The 20,132-nt window shown below is 43.6% G+C and overlaps 1 protein-coding gene across 1 annotated transcript in view; it reads left to right on the top strand.

Moving 5' to 3' along the window:
* NUBP1 (nucleotide binding protein 1) overlaps nucleotides 1-16,694 on the top strand; it is a 91,424-nt gene extending 74,730 nt beyond the window's left edge. The window contains exons 10-11 of the mRNA XM_018571000.1: nucleotides 1,055-1,138; nucleotides 16,663-16,694. Of these exons, the coding sequence (XP_018426502.1) occupies nucleotides 1,055-1,138; nucleotides 16,663-16,694 (116 nt within the window). The remainder of the gene's footprint in view (nucleotides 1-1,054; nucleotides 1,139-16,662) is intronic.
* Nucleotides 16,695-20,132: the final 3,438 nt, after the last annotated feature.

Raw genomic sequence — 20,132 nt, 5'->3', positions numbered from 1 at the left:
CAATTTTTGTTCTGTTTTTTTTTTTTATTTACATCAACTGTACAGGTGTGTAAATCTGGGAATTGAAGCTCAGTGATCTCCCCACTAATGTCCCATTACAAACTTTCAACTTGACTAACTTAAAGTACTGAATTTAGGGGTCACATGTTTACATAGCACACATTTACACGTTTAGTAGTCAAATTACTTAGATCACTACCGATTAATGTGTATCTCTAGGTAAAACATTTTTTTTTCTATATAGAGTGGAGGAAGGGTTAGACGCTTTATAAAGTTTTTATTGCTGTCTGTCCCTATAAGGGAGATTTATCACTCTTATTGTATTGGTGACCATTGTCCTTGAGAAAGAAGTGAAATCCAGACTTTTAAAGTTGCATCCAGAACAAAATGAAAGGGTTAATCTTCCAATGGCGATAACTGTCTGAGAGGAGAATTCCCTCTATTTTGGAGATTTTCCTAAATTTCTTGTTGCATTTCTGAGACAGGAAGTGAAGGGAAATGGTACACAGACAGCAGGAAAATAACATAGCAGGGGTTTTAACACAACTACTCTTCATGATTAAATTATTTATCAGCTGCTAAAGAGTAGTTAAATGTCTGCCTCTGATAAACGTCACATAATCTCTACTCTTAGCAAATCATTACTAGTTGTTTTAGTACCACAACCAAGCTTTTAAAATATGGCTCAGCCCTGTCAACTTTTGTCTATGGGCATCAGCTAATGTGTTCCGTTTTGGGCATGCAATACATACTGTGAGGGGAATTTATCAAGATTGGAGCAGACAAAAACCGGAGCAGCTGTGCATGACAACCAATCAGCTTCTTTCTTCAGTTTGTTCAGTTAAGATTTGAAAATGAAAAAGAGAAGCTGCTTGGTTGCCATGTACAGCTGCTCCAGTCAGTTTTTGTCTGCTGCAGTGTTGATAAATGGTAAGTGTTGATAAATACCCCTCTGTATGGCTTAATAGTAATGTATTCACTGTTTTAACCAGCTTTTGCTGGTAATGAAAATATTAATTTGTGTTTTTTGTTTTCTTTGACTTTTTTTCTTAAGGAAAGAGCTGTGATATTGGCAAGTCCTTTTTCACAGAGATTCCAGACTCACCAGCAACCGTGTCATACCGAAATATAATACAGAGTAAGTACCACAAAATCAGTCCATAACTCTATAACAATAATATAAAATATAACAATCTGTCACAGAACATGGCACGTGGTCACTGCAGATGTGCAGATCCGGAAAGTGAATCTACCGAAAATTTATTAAACCCTTCCGCTGCCAAGGCCTTTTTTTTTGCACACATGATATAATCCACATTTTCGGCCTGCGAATTACTTCAAACCCCCAAAACATTATATATTTTCTGAAAGCCAACACCCTTAGAAAAAAATTGTGGCAGTTGCAAATTCTTATGTTGCAAGATGTTGGCACAACTCTTTATCAAACCCCAAAATTTAGTGAAAAATGCACCCAAGTTCATTTTAGTGTCTGAAAACACAATAAAACATGCCTAGGTTAAAAACTGTGTGCATCCATGAAACGGTGACAAAATTCAGTACCCTAAAAAGTCCATAGACGATGCTTTAAAAGCCCCTACAGGTCATCAGTTTAGAGATACACATAAATATTGGCCTTCAAATTATTACTCTCACTCTGGCTTGGGCGGCGATACTCAACATTACACACGTTCAATGTTTTTGTACATAGGCACGCCCAGCGCATGTTTGCGTGAATGTGCGCTCGCGGGGTGGAGGACTTCAAAATTATTTTTTTCTATTCTAAATTATTTTTTAAAACTTATTTTTTTTAAACTTTAATTGCTATCCCATAGGGGGGTTTACAAGCCTCCCATGTAATAGCACATTGGCAGTGACAGGTACTCTTTAAGGTGATACTGGGGGTCCAAACAACCCCTAGTATTACCTTTCCACTTTAAGCTATTAAAGTGCAGATTGCACTTCAATAGCTTATTGCTCGGCTTCAGTAGCCGAGCAATGATAGTTCAGGGACCGGAAGTGATGCAATCCGCGTCACTCCCGGTCCCATAGATAATGTAGGAGATCAGTGAACAAATTACTTAATGTCCAGTTTTGTTCCACTGTCCACATACAGTGACCTGATCACCTCCAGCTTCCTAAGACCATCTTCAGTATCAACTGCTTGGATATGTAAGTAAGTGAGGCCTTGCCTCTCTTTGTTAAAAGGCATGTTGCACTGCTTATTGGTGAGCAATGAGGCCCAGATGCTTAGAGCAGAGACCTGTTGCAATGAATGGCCTTATCCCTTACTGCCCTAATGTTTCTGGAGAAGATTCCGTAGTATCCCAAGAAGAATCAGATGCGTATAACTTGGATCCAGGGACCCCTTTTTCTATATGGTCCATATCAGCAGCCAGCTTCTATACCTTCACTGCCTCTGCCTAAGACCTGTATCAACTTTTGATGTTGTGTCAGTCTGTGCACAGTTATTTGGGCAATCTGCTCGTAGAAGCTCTTATTACACTTCACCGCTTTCCATGGCAGAGACTACCCCTGACCTTACTGAACCTTTCATCTCCCAGAGTGCCTAAGGCCTCTGTCACCATCTCTGTTTCATATTCAGTGGATTTGTGAGAGAAGCTAGATACTGTAAATATTTCTCTTCTTTAGAGTGTCAAATGTTTGTGGTGGAGCGGCTACCACACAAAACAAAGGACTAGAATTGGAGGCTCAAGTGGAACCAAATAGAGAACGAACAGGGGCCCAATAGGGTATTTTATATGCTATAGTAGAGCCCAATAGGGTATTTTATTGATCAATAGAATGAAATGGCATGTATTGTACTATGTTTTCGAGCCTATACTTTACATATTATAGATCATATTTTATGAAGAAGGTTTTATGTAATTTCCTATATGATCATCAGACATATCATTAATGTTTTTTAGTGCTTTTAGTGCACAGCCTGCTGTTTACATATAATATCACTTTTGATAAATTTGCTTTTTATTTTATTATATTTTAATATACATTTTAATATGTATATATAGATTTTTCAACAAAATGAATTTATATGTAATATTTTAGCATTGATTTTGCTATATATTTCCACATTTTAATTTTAGCCCCGATGGTATTGTGGACCCCTAAACACGGTTGCTATTTCATTCTATTGAACTTTATACATTAAATGCCTTATTGCACTTTACTGTCAGCAGTGGTCCCCCTGTTTTGTTCTCTATTTGATTTGTATTTAGAGCTTTTACAACCCATTTCTAATGAGTCTGTTGAGATTTAAGCAGGTTCAATATTACTCAAATATACAATCTATTGTTTCCAGTCTGATTATATGCTGTACTATGCATCTAAAGGCATCAACATTTTGTGCCAGGTATAGATTCTTTTGGAGCTCATGATGCTACAAATCCTTCCCCATTAATTCAGTGCTTAAAACATTCCTCCTTGAGGACTGAAAACATTTCACGCAATCAAGGTTTCCTCTTGACAATGTGTTTTTCTCTTTTGAAAGGGAATTTATTGATAAATGGTCCCTTCTGTCTGTAGACCTACCAGTTTTCCATCTTAACAGTCACGTCACAGCACAAGTTGATGGCATCTCTACCTTTTTAGGGATTTTACTGAGACAGTTGGACTCCCTATTTAGATCTCATTTTGCCAATTTTCACTCCAGACCCCTACAATGCAACATTCTGTCATTGGAAGGTCATATTTCTGTATTTAGTCAGACAACACCACAGGAGAGGTAGTAAATTATACTAGATTAGGCATAACCTCATATTTCAGCCTTGTCTGCTGTTCACATTGTAGGCCTGGACAATTGGCAGGCAGACTACCTCAGCCAGCAGTGATTGGACCCAGGGAAAATTGTCACTGCACACTGTGTATTCCAGGACCTGTGTCACAGGTGATGGATGCAAGGCCTCCAGAAAAGAAGTTTTCAACCCAGAAAATACTTCATGGAAAGAATCCTTACCTTTTTGCAATCCAGCCTGGATCAGCATATGGCCCTGAGTACCATCAAGGGACAAATTTTGGCCCTTGCAATCGTATTCCAAAGGCCGCTAGTCTCCCCTTCATTGGTTAAGACTTTTGTACAGGGTGTCTCTCCTCTGCCTCCTCTTGTGAGATTTAAATCTGGTTCTATTAGCTCTTCAAAAAGCACATATTAGGGATATTACTAGAAGTGCACCGAAATGGAAATTTCAAAACCGAAATTAAAAAAATTGTCAGGCCAAAACCGAAAATGTTTTTTATTTCAAATTGAGAACACAGAGTCCTCTATCTCTTTTTCTGCAGCCCCAGTTATCAATGAACAGGAATCCTCTGAGTGTTCCTGTTCATTGATAACATGAGGACATTGTGTGTTTACTATAACCACAATCATGAATGAACAGGAGGTGATGGAGATCACTTCCCATTCATTCATAATTGAGGATACAGTAAACATACCATGTACTCAATTATGAACAAGCACTCAGTGATCGCTGAGTGTTTGTACTCGCTCTCCTTCCTGACATGCTGTCAAAGGAGGCTGAGCGAGCGGTGCATGGAGGAGAGCTCAGCCTCCTGTGACAGTGAGGGCTGTCTCCGCCCACACACCGCTCTGCCGGACTGTGACAGGAGGCTGAGTGGTGTGGGAGGAGAGACGCCGGTCGCTTGGCCGGCTGTCACACTTTCCTCCCCGTTGGGCGCTGCTCGGTGTCCCAGCGGGTAGGAGAGAAAGAAAGCAGGGATGCGCTGCTGTATCGGCAGACAAATTCCACTTTCGGCATTTAGCCAAAAGTGCAATTTTCGGCCGATATTTCGGTGCATACCTAGATATTACCATGCCTGCTCTTACTCACAACGTTGCAGTCCTTGTTTGTATCACTTCTGTGAGACATGTTACTGATCTGGTGGCCTTATCTTGCAAAAAACCCTTTCTATTCTGGCCCGGTCTGGATTAGTTGGACCTGAGTCATAAAGCCTTCTTTCTGAGGTGGTTTCAGCGTTTCACCTCAATAAGGACATTGTTCTTCCATCTCGCTCCAGTGCACCAAAGGGAATTTTTCTTTTGCTGCCTAATGTAGTTTGTTGCTTTTGTGGGTTTACCTCTCAGCCACTGCTTCTATTTAAAGACTGACTATCTTTTTGTAATACCTGATGGTCGCGGTAAAGGGGAACCAACTTCTCATGCCACCATTTTTCTGGCTTAGACACATTATTATTCAAGCTTATAGCCGTAAGGATAAAGTTCCTCCCTTTCCTATCAAAGCATACTTGACTAGATCTGTGAGTGGTTCTTGGGCTTTTAAATATTAGCCAATTGTTTCTCAGATTTGCAAGGCTTTCACCTGGTCCTCTGTTTTATACATTTATACATTCTCAAGTTAAGGTAGATGTTAAAGCCTTATCTAATGCCAGCTGGAGGCATAAGGTCCTTTTTAAAAGCTCTTTGAGCTGCAAGCTGCTCCCGGTTCTATGGTTTTTAGCTATTTGGGCCTGTTTAGTGTCTTTTTTAAATTGTTTTATAGTTGTCTACTTGTGTGTGCAAATAGTAAGAAATTGCTCCAGGCAGCAAGTGGTTAAAGAACTGCATTTTGCTCTTAAGGACCCTCATCTGACACCCCCTTCCCTCTTCTAGAAATTAATAAACACCCCTATACAGATATTTATAGCTTTACACCGCCCCCATCCAGGGCTTTCAGGGCTTGTTCAAACCATCTCCAGCCCAGATCTGGATGCATTTCTGCAAACACGGTCATGTGCGTTTTTGATGCGGTCCGGTGTGGGGTTTTCCCATAAACGTCTTCCAGGACAGCATCATGAGATGGAATCTCCTCCCCCAGACGCAGGAAACATGTCGCATGATAGCTTAAAAAGGTCCACCTCTTCTCCATTCTTTGTGTTTCCTCGGTCAAACTGGGGAGGACGTCACGAAGAACGCAAGGGGAAGCCTCCATATGGATTGCCCAGACCTGTTCCAGGTAGTAAATCCTACCTTGTAATTGCAGCCACCAGTTAGTCCTCCTTTGCAGTGCAGGGGGTACACTGGATTTGCTTGCTCCTTCAGTGCCCAGCGAGGGCCAGGACCGGATGGACAGAGCTCCCGTGGCTGGGCCACTGAGAACGAATGGCCGCCGGTTAGAGGGGTTCGTTTGTTCTCTGTGGCCTCAGGATATATTCCACGGGTGGACAGGTGACCACGTATGTACGATCGAAAACGTTGGTAACGTTTTCAATCGTCGATTTTAATCGACTAAATCGATTAACTGTTGCAGCTCTAGTCCCACCCTAGATTGGGTTGGTTCTTCTTTATCCTCTTATGATGCTGTTCTGGAAGACTATTGGAAATAGAGTTACCGGTAAGTTCTAACTCTGGATCTTGTTTTCTCAATTGACTTTCTAGTGTGCTCTAGTGTGTTTTGCATGCATTTTGGTGCATTCCAGACCATGCAGTATCTTTTTAAAACATTCTGGGACTGAACGCAATGGTGTGAACTAGCCTCACTTTTTACCATAGGAATGAATAGGGAATGAAGGTTCTGGTCTGGATCTGGTCCAGACATGATGTGAATAGACCCTGCGTTCTCCCGAAAGTAGCACTGAACATATACAATAGTGGTACAGGCAGACTGGCATGCAGTCATTCTATATTGCCAGTACTGGCACACATGCAGTACTTCAGAGGTCACTGGCTGCCAGGATCAAAACACGGAGCCAGCCCTTGGCAAACCACAGAAGTCTGCATCTATATTTTGAGTATGTGTTTATATATTAACTAATTGGAAGAAAAAGATAGTAGCCATATGGGATTTTTTTTATGGCAAAGTACAGTTATCCTTTAAAGCTTATAGGAAGTGTTTATACCATGGCGCGTGGTCAGCAGGATGCCTACTACTGCTAGTAGCATCAAATGTAGTTGACAGCCACAAATGGGGAACTCTGGCCGTTCACAAACGGCCATGGACGTAAGGTAGTTAAACATGTTGGCAGAAGAATGGCAAAGCAATTAGCACTGTTGCCTTAAAGCCCTGGGTTCTAGGTATATGCAGAAGTGTATCTACCGCAAGGCAAACTAGGCATTTGCCTTGGGCGGCACTTTCCAAGGAGGCAGCAAAAAACACCACCCCCATACCAGTGAGGCAGAGACTCACCTACTATTAAATCTTGCCCCCCCCCCCATTCCCCTGCATGCTGCGATCTGTGTCCACTTAAATCCCTGCTGCTTTCCCTGCTTGTATCAGCAGAGGCAGTGGGGATCAGAGGGGACACAGACCGCTGCAGCCGGCGCCCAGTGGGGAGGAGAAACTGCTGTCAGCCACTGTGACTATGCATTCTCCTCACCTCCTGCCCGCTGTGCCGTGCCTCCGCTCTTTAGTAAAGAAATGGACCTGAAGGAGAACTTTATCCTTCAGATCCCTCCTCTGCTGATTGACAGCAGGTAGGTGTAATAGCCAGCCAGCTATTGCAATTTGAAATAGCCAATAACAGGCTGGCTATTGCAACCGCCCACTGCCTGCTATCAATTAGCAGAGTAGGCCCGGAAGGAGAACTTTTTCCTTCAGGTCCCTCCTCTGCTAATTGACAGTGGGCAGGTTTAATAACCAGCCTACTATTGGCTATTGCAATTTGTAATAGCCAATAGCAGGCTGGCTATTGCTCCCAGCCACTGTCTGCTGTCTCATTCCCCAGCTAAAGCTATTGAAGTGGAAAGGTGACACTAGTGACACTAGGGGTATAATAAAGCCGTAATGTTAACTTAAAGAGAACCCGTCATCTCCAATGTGCTATCGCATAGTGAGCATGTGAGCCCCCCCCATGTGATAGCAATAAAGTTAAACAAAAAAATAAAATAAAGCCGAATAAAATTAAAAATACCCCCAAAAAAAGTAAAGCCCCTCCCCGCGAATGTGTGCATACTAATGGATAGGCATGTCTGGTGCACCTATGTACTAAAACGACGATTATGCTACACGTCAGGTATCGCCGCATGCACAAATTGTAATTGAAAATAAAGCTTTTTTAGTTTAGAAACAAACTTTCACTAAACTCAGCTAGAAGTTATATCAGAATAGTTTCTTTTTCTAGCTTGGTGTTAGAACTACCGCTGTGCCTGCAAATGATTATTTTTGTATGTTACCAGTAGAAATTAGCAAGATATATGAATACTTAGTTACATAGTATTTGAGGTTGAATAAAGACACAAGTCCAACCTATTGCGTGTATGCATATGGTTCTGCTGGTGTGTGCGTGTGCATGAGTCCATGTGTGATCTTGTTCTTAGGAGTACCTGTACCCCTGTATGTTATGGTCTCTAAGGAAATCGTCCAAGAGCTTTTTGAATGATTCCACACTCTTAGCTGAAATCACTGCATGTGGCAGCCGCTTCCAGACCCTAACCGCTCTGAGAAGAATCCCCTTGTGCTGATATTTTTTTCTCCACCGATTTTAGATGGTGGCCTCTAGTCTTTGTTATGGGGTTAACCGTAAAGAGTTTGTTGCTAATGTTGCTATCACCATTGAACATTTTGTACATGAAAATCATGTCCCCCCTTAATCTCCTTCCAACGTGTACATATTTAAATTTAGTAGCCTTGTCTCATAGCTCTGGTACTCCATCCCCTTAATGAGTTTGGTTGCCCTCCGCTGGACTCTTTCCAGCTCAAGGACATCCTTTCTGTTGACTGGTGACCAAAACTGGACCGCATACTCTAGATGAGGCTGAACCAGTGATTTGTAAAGTGGCAAAATTATAGACTTGTTGCTGCAATACATCCCCTTCTTAATACAGGACAGGACTCTACTTGCTTTGTTTACAGCAGCCTGGCACTGCAAGCTATTATTCAATCTGTGGTCTACAATGACCCCCAAATCTTTCTCCATTTCTGACTTCCCTAGTGCCATACCCATAATTGTACAGCCCATTTGCCTATTTTTTACTCCAAAGTGCATTACTTTGCATTTATCGACATTAAACCTCATCTGCCATACAGTTGCCCACTCCCCTATTTTATCCAGGTCGTCCTGTAATGTTATAATGTCTAAGTCCGTATCTATTACCCTCCCGATTTTAGTATCATCAGCAAACACTGAAACATGGCTATTCACACCCTCCCCGATATCTTTAATAAACAGGTTGAATAGCATGGGGCCTAGCACAGAACCCTGAGGCACACCCCTCATGACCCTAGACCAGTCTGAAAAGGTGCCATTTATCGATACTCTCTGTACACGTTCCTGTAGCCAGTTTTCTATCCACGTACACACTATTTCATCTATGCCCAGGGATCTCCGCTTGTGTAGCAAGCTTTTAGGTGGTACCGTGGCAAATGCTTTTAAAAAATCTAGATACACTACCTCCACCGGCCTCCCTCCATCCAGATCTCTACTTACCGCTTCGTAAAAATTTAGCAGGTTGGTCTGGCAGGAACGATCCTTCCTAAATCCAATATGGTTATCATTTACTACGCCATTATCCTGAACAAACTCCACCGAGTAGTCCTTAATCATTCCCTCTAACAGTTTGCAAACTATCGATGTAAGACTATCTGGTCTGTAGTTCCCAGGTTGACATCTTGACCCCTTTTTGAATATAGGTACTACCGTAGCCTTCCACCAGTCGCTTATAACCTGGCTGAGTTCTTTAAGTACGTTGGGGTGCAGGTTATCTGGTCCTAATGCTTTATTTGCATTAAGTAGTTTAAGTCTATGTTGTACCCTGGTTTCCGTCAACCACTGATGTAAATTTTGTGTTAAACTTTGTGTTTTCTTATGCACATTAAACCTGTCTTTTTCCTGTGTGTATACTGAGGAGAAAAAGGTATTTAACGCTTCGACCCTCTCCCTGTCGTTTGTGACCAACTCCCCGTTTTCGTCCTTTATTGGGCCTATCTGCTCTTTTCTCACCTTTTTACTGTTTATGTATTGGTAGAATTTTTTGGAGTTCCTTTTACTAACTGTGGCTATATGCTTTTCGCACTCAATTTTAGCTGCCCGAATTACTTTTTAACATCTTTTGTTACATTCTTTGTAGTTATGGAACGCCAATGCCGTTCCCTCCATCTTATACTTTCTAAATGCCACTCTCTTGTCCTTTATGTGTTGCTTCACTGTTCTGTTTATCCATACAGGCTTAGTTTTTGAGCTTTTACTTTTGTTACCCAACGGTATTTGGGGGCTTTTAAAGCGTCTTTTATTGACTTTTTGGGGTACTGCAGTTTTTCGCCGTTTCACGGTTGCACGCAATCTGTAAACTGGGCATGTTGGGTATCGTTTTACTCGTTGTAACCTCATCTTTTATATTTCATTAAAAAAATGGGTAATTTGTTGTGTTTTGGGGCATTTAATTAAATTTGTCACTAAATTTTGGGGTTTAATAAGGAGTTGCGCTAATATTGCGCAACATAAAAATTTTCAACTACCACCATTTTATTCTATAGGGTCTTGGCATTCAGAAAATATATAATGTTGGGGGGTTTTACGTCATTTTCAGGCCTAAAATGTGGAATATAACATGGGTGCAAAAAATGAAAAAAGGGCCTCAGTCATGAAGGGGTTAAAACAATCCCACTTCTGCTCCGTGTTAATTTTTTGAAATACGTTTTCCCATTTGATGTCACCCACTATCTTGTGCAGCTTATTAAAGTTAGCCTTTCTGAAGTTTAGGGTTCTTGTCCGACAGGCCCACTTCCCTTTTCTGTATCCAATATTGAAAGTGATCACTATTACCCATAACTCCCATAACATACCCATAGCACTATTACCCATAAATCCGCATTATTAAAAATTATTAGATATAGAATGGCATTCCTAGTTGGATCCTCAACCATCTGATCCATGAAATTGTCTCGCAACATGTTCAGAAAACAGGCCGCCTTTGTCGAATGTGAGGTTCCATTAGCCCAATTGACGTCTGGATAATTGAAGTCGCCCATCACATTACCCTGCTTCCCGGCTATTTCTATTTAGGAGTGCAGATGAGCCTCCTCCCCTATATTCGGAGGTTTATAACAAACACCCACTATAAGTTTATGGCTAGCGTCCGTTCTATCTAGTTCTAGCCACAAATTCCACGTCGTCTCCACTATTTGACCTTATATCGTCCCGTATGTGCATATTAAGATTATTTTTAGCATAAATGCAAACCCCCCCTTCTCCCAAGCCTGTCCCTCCTGAACAGGTTGTACCCTTCTATATTAGTAGCCCAATCGTGTGCGCTATCTAGCCAAGTTTGCGCTATTGCCACTACATCGAAGTCCTCTTCGAGTAGCATAACTTCAAGCTCTTCTAATTTATTTGCTAGACTTCTAGCATTGGTGAACATACATTTAATCATTGTACTACTATGAGAACGTTTACTTCTTTCTTGCTCCCCTCTACTTTTTTTATTTGGCTTTGTTATGGGTGGTCCATTCCTAATTAGATTAACTTGGGCGATTGGATTTACTATATTGACTGTTGACTGGAGTGAGCCCACTATTTACCCCTGTATTACTCCCCTCTGTGTTATTTGTCCCAGTGTTTACTTGTTTACTATTTTCCCCAGAAATTCTGCACCTTCCCCATTAAGATGCAGCCCGTCTCGGCTGAAGAGCCGGTAACTGACTAAGAAGTCAGCCCAGTTCTCTAGGAAACTAAAGTCCTCTTTCCGACACCAGTTCCGGAGCCACTTGTTAAGTTCCCTGAACTCTCGCTGTCTGTCTAGAGTCGCTCTTGGCACTTACATAGTTACATAGTATTTGGGGTTAAACGTGTTTAAGGACAGAAGCCTTGTCTCATAGCTCTGGTCCTCCATTCCCCTAATTAGTTTTGTTGCCCTCCGCTGGACTCTCTCCAGTTCAAGGACATCCCTTCTCAGTACCGGCGACCAAAACTGGACCGCGTACTCCAGATGTGGCCGAACCAACGATCTCAGAGAATACTACCATGCAGGTCCTTCTCTTCAACCTAGCACCTAAGTCTCTGAACTTCTTTTTTAGTACACTCCATTTGCCTCCTATTTTGTCATTGGTGCCGATTTGGACCATGACAGCTGGGTCATGCCCAACCCCATCCGGTAACCTGTCCATTCGTTCATCAATGTGTCGAACAAGAGCCCCCGGTAAGCAGCATACTGTTCTACGCTCTCGGTCCCGATGACAGATTACCCTGTCTGTCCGCCTGATGATGGAATCCCCCACCACCAAGATCTGCCTCTCCTGACCCTCCATCCTGCTCCCATCCTTTCTGGAGCAATTACTCCCCCTGTCCTGCTCCAGCAGTGTCGCCCCTGAACTAATATCCCCAACATCGTGCAACCTGGCATATTTATTGGGTGTTAATTCGTTCAGGGCTGACCTCTCTCTCCCACTCTTCCCTCTACCCCTACTAACGGTAACCCAGCTACCCACCTCGGGATCCTGCTCCTCCAAACCCCCCTCCTCATCTAAGCCGCCCTCCAACAGAGCCTGGTGCATCAGGTCCAGACTCCTTTCCATGTTGGTTATGCTCCTCAGTGTTGCCAGTTTGTTGTTTAGATCCAGAATCTGTGCTTCCAAACAAACAACTCGCTCACATCTAGCGCAAATGTATTCCCCCTCGAATGCATGTTCAAGAAACGCATACATTGCGCACAACGTACACCTGGTTGCATACCCACTCATGGAAGACATTTTCCTTTTTTTTTAATTTTTTAATTTATTTTGTATAGGCTATTCATTTATTTAGTGCCAATGGTTCTCAATTGGCAGTTTAACAACAATCGTATTTTACTGATGCCCTTGAGTTATTTTAATTCACCCTGGGGTGAATTACACTACGGCCCTGGGGTTAATTACGCTACTGCCCTGGGGTTAATTACGCTACTGCCCTGGGGTTAAATTACGCTACTGCCCTGGGGTTAAATTACACTACAGCCCTGGGGTTAAATTACCCTACAGCCCTGGGGTTAAGTTACACTACAGCACTGTGGATAATTATACTACAGCCCTTGTGTTTTATTGCACTGTGTCCCTGGGGTTATTATACTTATAACCCTATGCCCAGTAGTCTATATATTTAATATTTAATGATCAGCAATATATACCCTTCTATATGTTTAATGTATTTAATGCCCAGCAATATATACCCTTAAAACAGAATAAATACACAATATACCCTAATATTCCCTAAAGCAATATATATACCCTTAACACATTTTGGCTTTTAAGTCTGCATGTATGTTTTAACTCAGTGTCACACACACAAACCAATAATGCCACAGACCGCTTTAATTTTCAGCTTTGACTGGTGTGTACATTTCTCTTCCGTTCATTGAAGGACACAGGGAACAGATCGGAGATCATGTACTGTAGGGTAATATCGCCACCTGCAGGAGAAGGAGGCTAGGCACAAAACTAAAGACCAATTACAGCCTAGGGGCGGCCCTTGCTGGTGGCCAAACCCCCGACCTGTTGACAAGTCTCCAGTGTTTTGCCTAGCGTCAGGAGTAAGGAGCTAAGAATTTTTCTCTGTATTCTTACCTTACTTCCTGTTTTTTTGCTGATTCTTCTAGCAAGTGCCGCCAGGGCGACAAGCTGGACGAGGTAGATCCTTGGGAGTCTCCCCTGGCGACCGGCGAGCGCATGCAGACTCTGCGGCTGAGGGTCGGCTGCGATGACTCTGTCGAGGAGTGGCCTGTGGGCTTGTCCCAATGAAATTGCATATGACTGGAGTTCTCGGCCGACCGGTCACAGGACAGGCTGGCGACGCCACGACTGCGTTCGAGGGCATTCTGCCCGCTGTTTCTGCTCGTCCTTGCCTCTTGACTCCACGTGGATTTGGCCCGACGTCTCGGGTGCTAATGGTGTCTGCTGTACGAGGACGGTGCACGTGGTGGTATGGATGTGGGGCAGGGACTGTGCGGGAGGACTTCAGGGCCTTCCTGCCCTTCTGTTTGGATGTGGTGCCCTGTGAGGTCACTGAGGGGTTCCTTGGGGGTGTCTCCTGGCAGGGTCTGTGGGCCTCCTTCGTCTTGGCGGGGTCTGTGGGCCTCCTTCGTTCCCCCCTCCCCCTTCTTTCCCCTCGTTTTCCCTCACTGAGGGACACTTGCGGCCTTGCTGCTTGGGGTGGCTTGGTGCCTGGGAGGTTGCTGGGGGAGCGCTGGCTTCCGTGTGTGCCGCGGCCGGCCAAAAAATCGAGCACCCGCCTTCTGTTGCAGCCTCGCCGGAGGCCACGGCCGCCATCTTGTTGAGGGCTGCAATGCCCTTTCGGTGGTGCCCTTCTGCTGAAGTCACTTGCGGCCTGGCTGCTTGGGGTGGCCTGGAGCCTGGGAGTCTGCTGTGGGGGTGCTGTCAGCGCTTGTTTCCATGGGTGCCTGGGCAGCTGAAAAATTAAGCCCCCGGCTTCTGTTGCAGCCGTGCCGCGGCCGCCATCTTTGTTGTTCGGCGGCGGTCTTACGCTGACGTCACTTTCCCTGCTGCATATTCAGCATTCTCCTTGCTCAGCAGTCTTTTCTCACTGGAGAGTGCGCTGAGAGGAGGTGTGGCATGGGGAGCAGATTGGTGGATGGCCGCTGGGACTGTCTGGAGCGGGTTGCTGGAGCACATGTCGTTCTCCGGGCAGGTTGTACTGTGGGGATCTGCCCTCTCCCTGCTGTGGGGTCCCGGGTGCACGTACAGTCTGGGTGGTCCTCTCCCATTCCCCTCTCTGAGCTGCAGGTATGCCTGCCCCCCTTTCCCAGTTTCCCTTGCCCCCCTTCGGGTGCTTCGGGGGGGAGCAGTGCCACGGGCACTGCCTTATCCCTAAAAAGAAAATGTGTCCACTATGAATTGTGTCGCGCATTGAACGCGCTCTGACCCAGAGGCCACCTAAGAAGCGCGTCCTGCCGTCGCATTCCACGGTCCCTTTGGGGGCGGAGGAGGGGGAAATTTCTGCTGTGGCCGTGCGTCCGGTTTGGGGGATTCCAGACTCGGCCAGACTCGGGCAGTGACGCCGAGGCGGGTGCCTCACTCATGGTGCGGGACCGCGAACTGGTCACCGCGCTGTTTCTTTCGTCCTGGGAGACGCTTAAGCTTGAGGAGGGCCCTAGTTCCTCTGTGCTCCCGCCGGTTCAATTTGTGACGCATAAGAGTGGGCGCTCCTCTGCGTTTTTTCCCTATATCCCCTTTTAAATGATGACTTCATCTATTGAGTGGAAGCGTCCCACTAAGTCCTTTTCGGTTCCGAAACGTTTCTCGGTTTGTTATCCCTTTGAGGAGGACTTTGTGGCTAGGTGGTCGTCCTCCCCTGCGGTGGACCCGCCGGTTTTCCCACCTGAACAAGGCAACGGCTATCCCGGTGGTGGATTCTCCTTCCTTTCGGGACCCTACGGATCGGAAGGCAGAGGCTGTCTCGCGTACCATGTACTTGTTTACAGTGCACTTACAATGCGTACGGTTTTTGGCCTCGGCTCTGGTCTCCCAGACCCTGACGGAATGGGCTAAGATGCTGCACCAGGGCCTCGCAGAGGAGAATGTTTCTCCCGCCTCCTTTGATCTGGTGGACCAAATGGTGCACCAGATATTATACATATAAGCATCATGCGCCCGGGTATCAACTGGGACTGAATGCCTCCAATTCTTGCAGAACCTCCATGCACCTTTGGAGGCATCCAGTCCCAGTTGATACCCGGGCGCATCAGGCTTATCTGTAAAATATCCAGTGAGTGCGGATATTTGTTGGTGAACACGGTGAAGCTGCATGCAGCATGAGGGTTAAAATCGTTGTCGATTTGCATGGAGGTGGATTGGATTGGATTGCACATGGTTTTCTATATTCTTTTGTGGACAAGACAAAGACTATATTGAACTATTTCACAAACTCTTCACTGTTTTAACAAGGATTGCGGATTAATCACCATATTCATAGACACGTGACTGCATTATGTTTTTATCAGTTTGTGACACAAGAATGAGCACAGTATATTATTGTAAGATTTTTTTTATACTTTGTATCACTTTAATTATATTATTATGTGGAAGGATCATTTGTTGGGTACACATCATTTGCATGTTTACTAGTTTTTTTTTAAGCGCAGTGCAATTCTTATAACTTACTTAACCCCTTCATGACTGAATTAAAGAAGCAAATAACTCGTCACGTACAGTGTACGTGACAAGTCATTTGGTCCCTTTGTGGCTGGACGTACAGTGTACGTCTCCCGTCACGAAGGGGTTAAGAGACCTTCTAGAGCTGGCACTTACCTCCCATCACACCCGACACACAGGTGTTTCACTCCCGACCGCTCCCCTCTCGACTGTTCCCTCTCTTTGTTCCTCCCCGGCCCACGCGCAACAGCGCCATGTAGCGGTGGACATGGCCAGAGAACTGACACGACTGCGCTAGGAGGAGGCTGTGGAGCCTCTCACCTAGTGCAGCACAAAGCATGTAGTGACCCCCTCAACTGCGGGTTGCGGCCCACTGGTTGAGAACCACTGATTTAAAACTAGGGATGTTCAGATGCTTGGCATGTTCATGAGAACTACCAGTGTTGCAGAAGTTGCAGCTGTGACAGGGCCCTGGCACTCTACCACTGTCCTGAAATCATATGTCTGTACTGTTATAGAAAAACTGTCAAATAACATAATAACAAAAATGTATTAGTAATTGTATGTGTGACTACTTGGACAAGTATCAGTACTTGGTCTGGAAAAAATGCTTATCTATCTTATTTTTCTTTTCTAGAACTTCAAGATTTTTGCAACGAGAGACACTGACTTGTAATAACTTATGACAGATTGATAGAAGCATTTTAGAACTTATTACACTGTAACTGCATTTGAAATTGTACAGCTACTTGATTACCATTTTTCATTGTTCTACATGTTGTCAGTTATCCTGGTTTTATTTGCAAAAAATTATTTGTATTACCTCAAGAATTTGGTCCATGGTGGAAAATTCCTGCAACCCCACTTGAGGCACAGTAGGTGAGCATGCTATGCTGTGTCAGTACTGGTCTTTTCATATTTGTAATTTTTTTTTTCTGTTCATAAAATAGACACAATGCAAATGTGTAAAAAAAAAACTCCCACCCTGTATAACATTTTACTTTTATTGAAACAAAGATTCAACATTATAATAATGTAACCTAAGAATAAAAAGTAGCAATATAAATATCACACGTGGATATACACACAAAATAGCAACAGGATAACGTATGCTCCAGTAATACTAACTGGTGGGGAAATAAGAAAGGCTATACATGTAGACAATAGAGGATATGTAAGGAAAAAAGAAGAGTAGAAACAGAGAAATAAAGAAAAGAAAACAGAGAAATGTGTTGCATACAAGCATTAAAGCCGTACAATAGCAAAAACTGTCCTAGCTGCTGTACACAGAGATCCCTAAGAGCTGACAATGCTATCAAATACTGTGTATTTCATGGCCACCGAATACAATAAACTGTACACAGGGTTATACATCCACGAGTGACACAGCCAAACTGTACCATTAATGAGACCATCAGTTAGCTCAGGCATAATAAAACACACAATAAAACTACGAGTAGGCAACACAGCAGAACTTACAAGGTAAATTACTTACAACAGTTTGAGGAGGTGCCAATTTGGGAAAGGACAACCAGGTGTTCCATAATGTATTACATTTGAGAGGACATCCCCTATGTTGATTGACCAGTTGCTCTCTCTCCAAGATGGAATTGACTGCATGACGCTGCTGACTGAATGTAGGAGGAGCAGGTGAAGTCCATTTCTGCGCGATAAATTTCCTAGCAGTAAACAATAATCTTGTAATAGGACAGAGCAAAGAGTCCATTGATGGGTCCTCTGGCAAAATGCCTAGGACACCTGCCTGAGGATCTGCTCGCAGTGCTATAGAGTAAAGCCTATTTATTGCTTGAATAATAGACTTCCAATAATGATGGAGTTTAGGACAGCACCACAGAAGGGCTTGTCCACGTCTGCCACACAGAGGAGACTCCCTATGACCCCGCTGAAACAGTTGTTTTGGAGTTCAGTACACCCAATGTAATATAAAAAATTGTGTCAATTTGCGTGTGGAAGAAAGGGAGCAATCAGTGACCACAGCCAATGCCTGATTCCAATGCTCCTCTGCAATGTCACCCATATTCTGGCTCCATTCTTCCCAGCATCTGAGCTTCACTCTAGATCTGGTAGACGAGAGCAGAGTACACATTGTCTAAACTAATAGAAATCAGATGACTAAAACGCGTATGTTAGTCATCTGAATTCTTTTCGTTTTGTCAACTAAATCTCCAGTAGAGAAAATTGCAATGTATTTTCATCATAGTCTTAGGACTTATTAACTTAGTTTTGATTTAGTTTTCATCAGTAAAAACATGCTGATGACGAAAACAATGGCAAACATTTTGGCCGACTAAATTAATACTGGTCTCCTGCAACTCTGCTCCTGTATCTATTGCACCAAAGCTTGACTTGTTTTGTATTATTGGAAAACATTCAATAAAAATTATATGCATAAATTAATGCTGTCGTAAATTCAAAAAGATGTACTAACATTGCCCTCAAAGACCTGAAGAAGTCCTGCAGATGCCCACGCCTCAAGCCCCTTCAATTTATACAGTTCTTGCAAAGCATTATTGTGTCACAGGGGCATAAAACTTGTGTAACCTGTGTGATGCGTCAACTTGCTCACTGAACACCAAACTTTATGTAGAAGGATTAGCGTAGTAGTTAGTATCTACCTTGAGGGACTCATCCTCCAATGGGGAAATCTATCAAATTGTTGTCTGTTGGTGGCCAAAAGTCTCTGTATAGTATCCCCATCATCATACATCCCCCAACCAGCCACCTGTTGCATCTGTGGAACCAGAAAGCACAGTTTAGGGTGTTGGGCTGCCAAGGGTATTGAATATAAGACCGCTTTATCCTAGAGTGTAAATTTTATGAGAGATCTTAAGGGAAATCCAAACGGGATTTGGAATTAAGGCATCCAGATCATCTTTATCAGATTGGTTCTACTCACCACAAAGGCAGCTTGCACCAGCTCCCACTCTAGGATCAAAACCCGGGTCAATAGAGGTTGGATATTAAGAGGAATATAATCTGAGTGATAGCAGACCTTCACACCCCAGATATTTAAAAACAGACACTACCTACATTTGGTTGGCACATTCCCGTAAGCCCTGCGGCATAGGATCCACTGCCAGTAACGCTGATTTATTCCAGTTGATCTTGAAACCGAAAAACCACCACATTGTATGACAAGGGACATCAAGGCTTCCAAAGAACTCAAGGCGTCTCCCAGGAATATTAGATCCTCATCAGCATATAACACTGGAAACCAGTTATTGCACTAGAACCTCTGATGGCAGTCGCTAGGTGCTCCAAGGCCAAACAGATGACAGGTGTTATGGAAATTCGCTTGGTTAAACGCACAAATCCATGCGGCACTAAAGTGCACCAAAGTATGCCGCCACACACAAAGAATTTCCCCCGTGCTTAAAAGCACAGTTGTATCAAGCTCTTTTGTGCAAGGACTGGAGGTACCCCTGTAGAGTCAGGACACAGACGCTGCTTTCCTGTTGGTGGTTCCCTTAGAGACCTCAGCACAGGTATTTGTTTATTTTTATAGCTGTCCGACAGGAAGTGATGTCAGACAGGAAGCGATGTATCAAACAGCAGACCAGGAAGTGATGTCAACAACCAACATCACTTCCTCACTTCCTCAATACATCAACATATCCTAGCCAGTCAACAAAGCACATGTACACAAAAGAAAAGGGAGTGTGTGTCTGTATCATACCCACAAACACAATCTCCCATTACCACTGGAGCGAACCTTATCCAGCACTGCTCAGTGAGCAATGCCCAATAACGTTACTATGTTTCTCATGAATGCGTGCTTATCTGCAGGGACAATGCCATACCATTTCCAGCGCGCTGATCAGACGCATCAGAAATACGAACGCTTTTCCTGACTTTTTCCTCCCTTTTGGGGAACGCGGGAGGTGGTAGCTGATCTATGTTAGAGGTTAATTATTATGGATCACAAGCAATTGAAACAGACATTTTTGTAAAATCATTTAATTTTTTTTAAATTTGGAATAAAATTATTTAAACCCAAAAAAAAAAGAAATACGAACGTACGTTCCTTTCATAAAGGCAGATATGTATCTTAAATAATACTATGTCCTCAAAGCAAGTTGTATTACA

Source organism: Nanorana parkeri, unplaced genomic scaffold, assembly GCF_000935625.1.
Source record: "Nanorana parkeri isolate BGI_ZX_2015 unplaced genomic scaffold, ASM93562v1 scaffold1651, whole genome shotgun sequence".
NCBI lineage: Eukaryota > Metazoa > Chordata > Amphibia > Anura > Dicroglossidae > Nanorana > Nanorana parkeri.
Note: the sequence above shows the minus strand (reverse complement) of the source record. Positions and strands in the feature narration are given on the sequence as shown.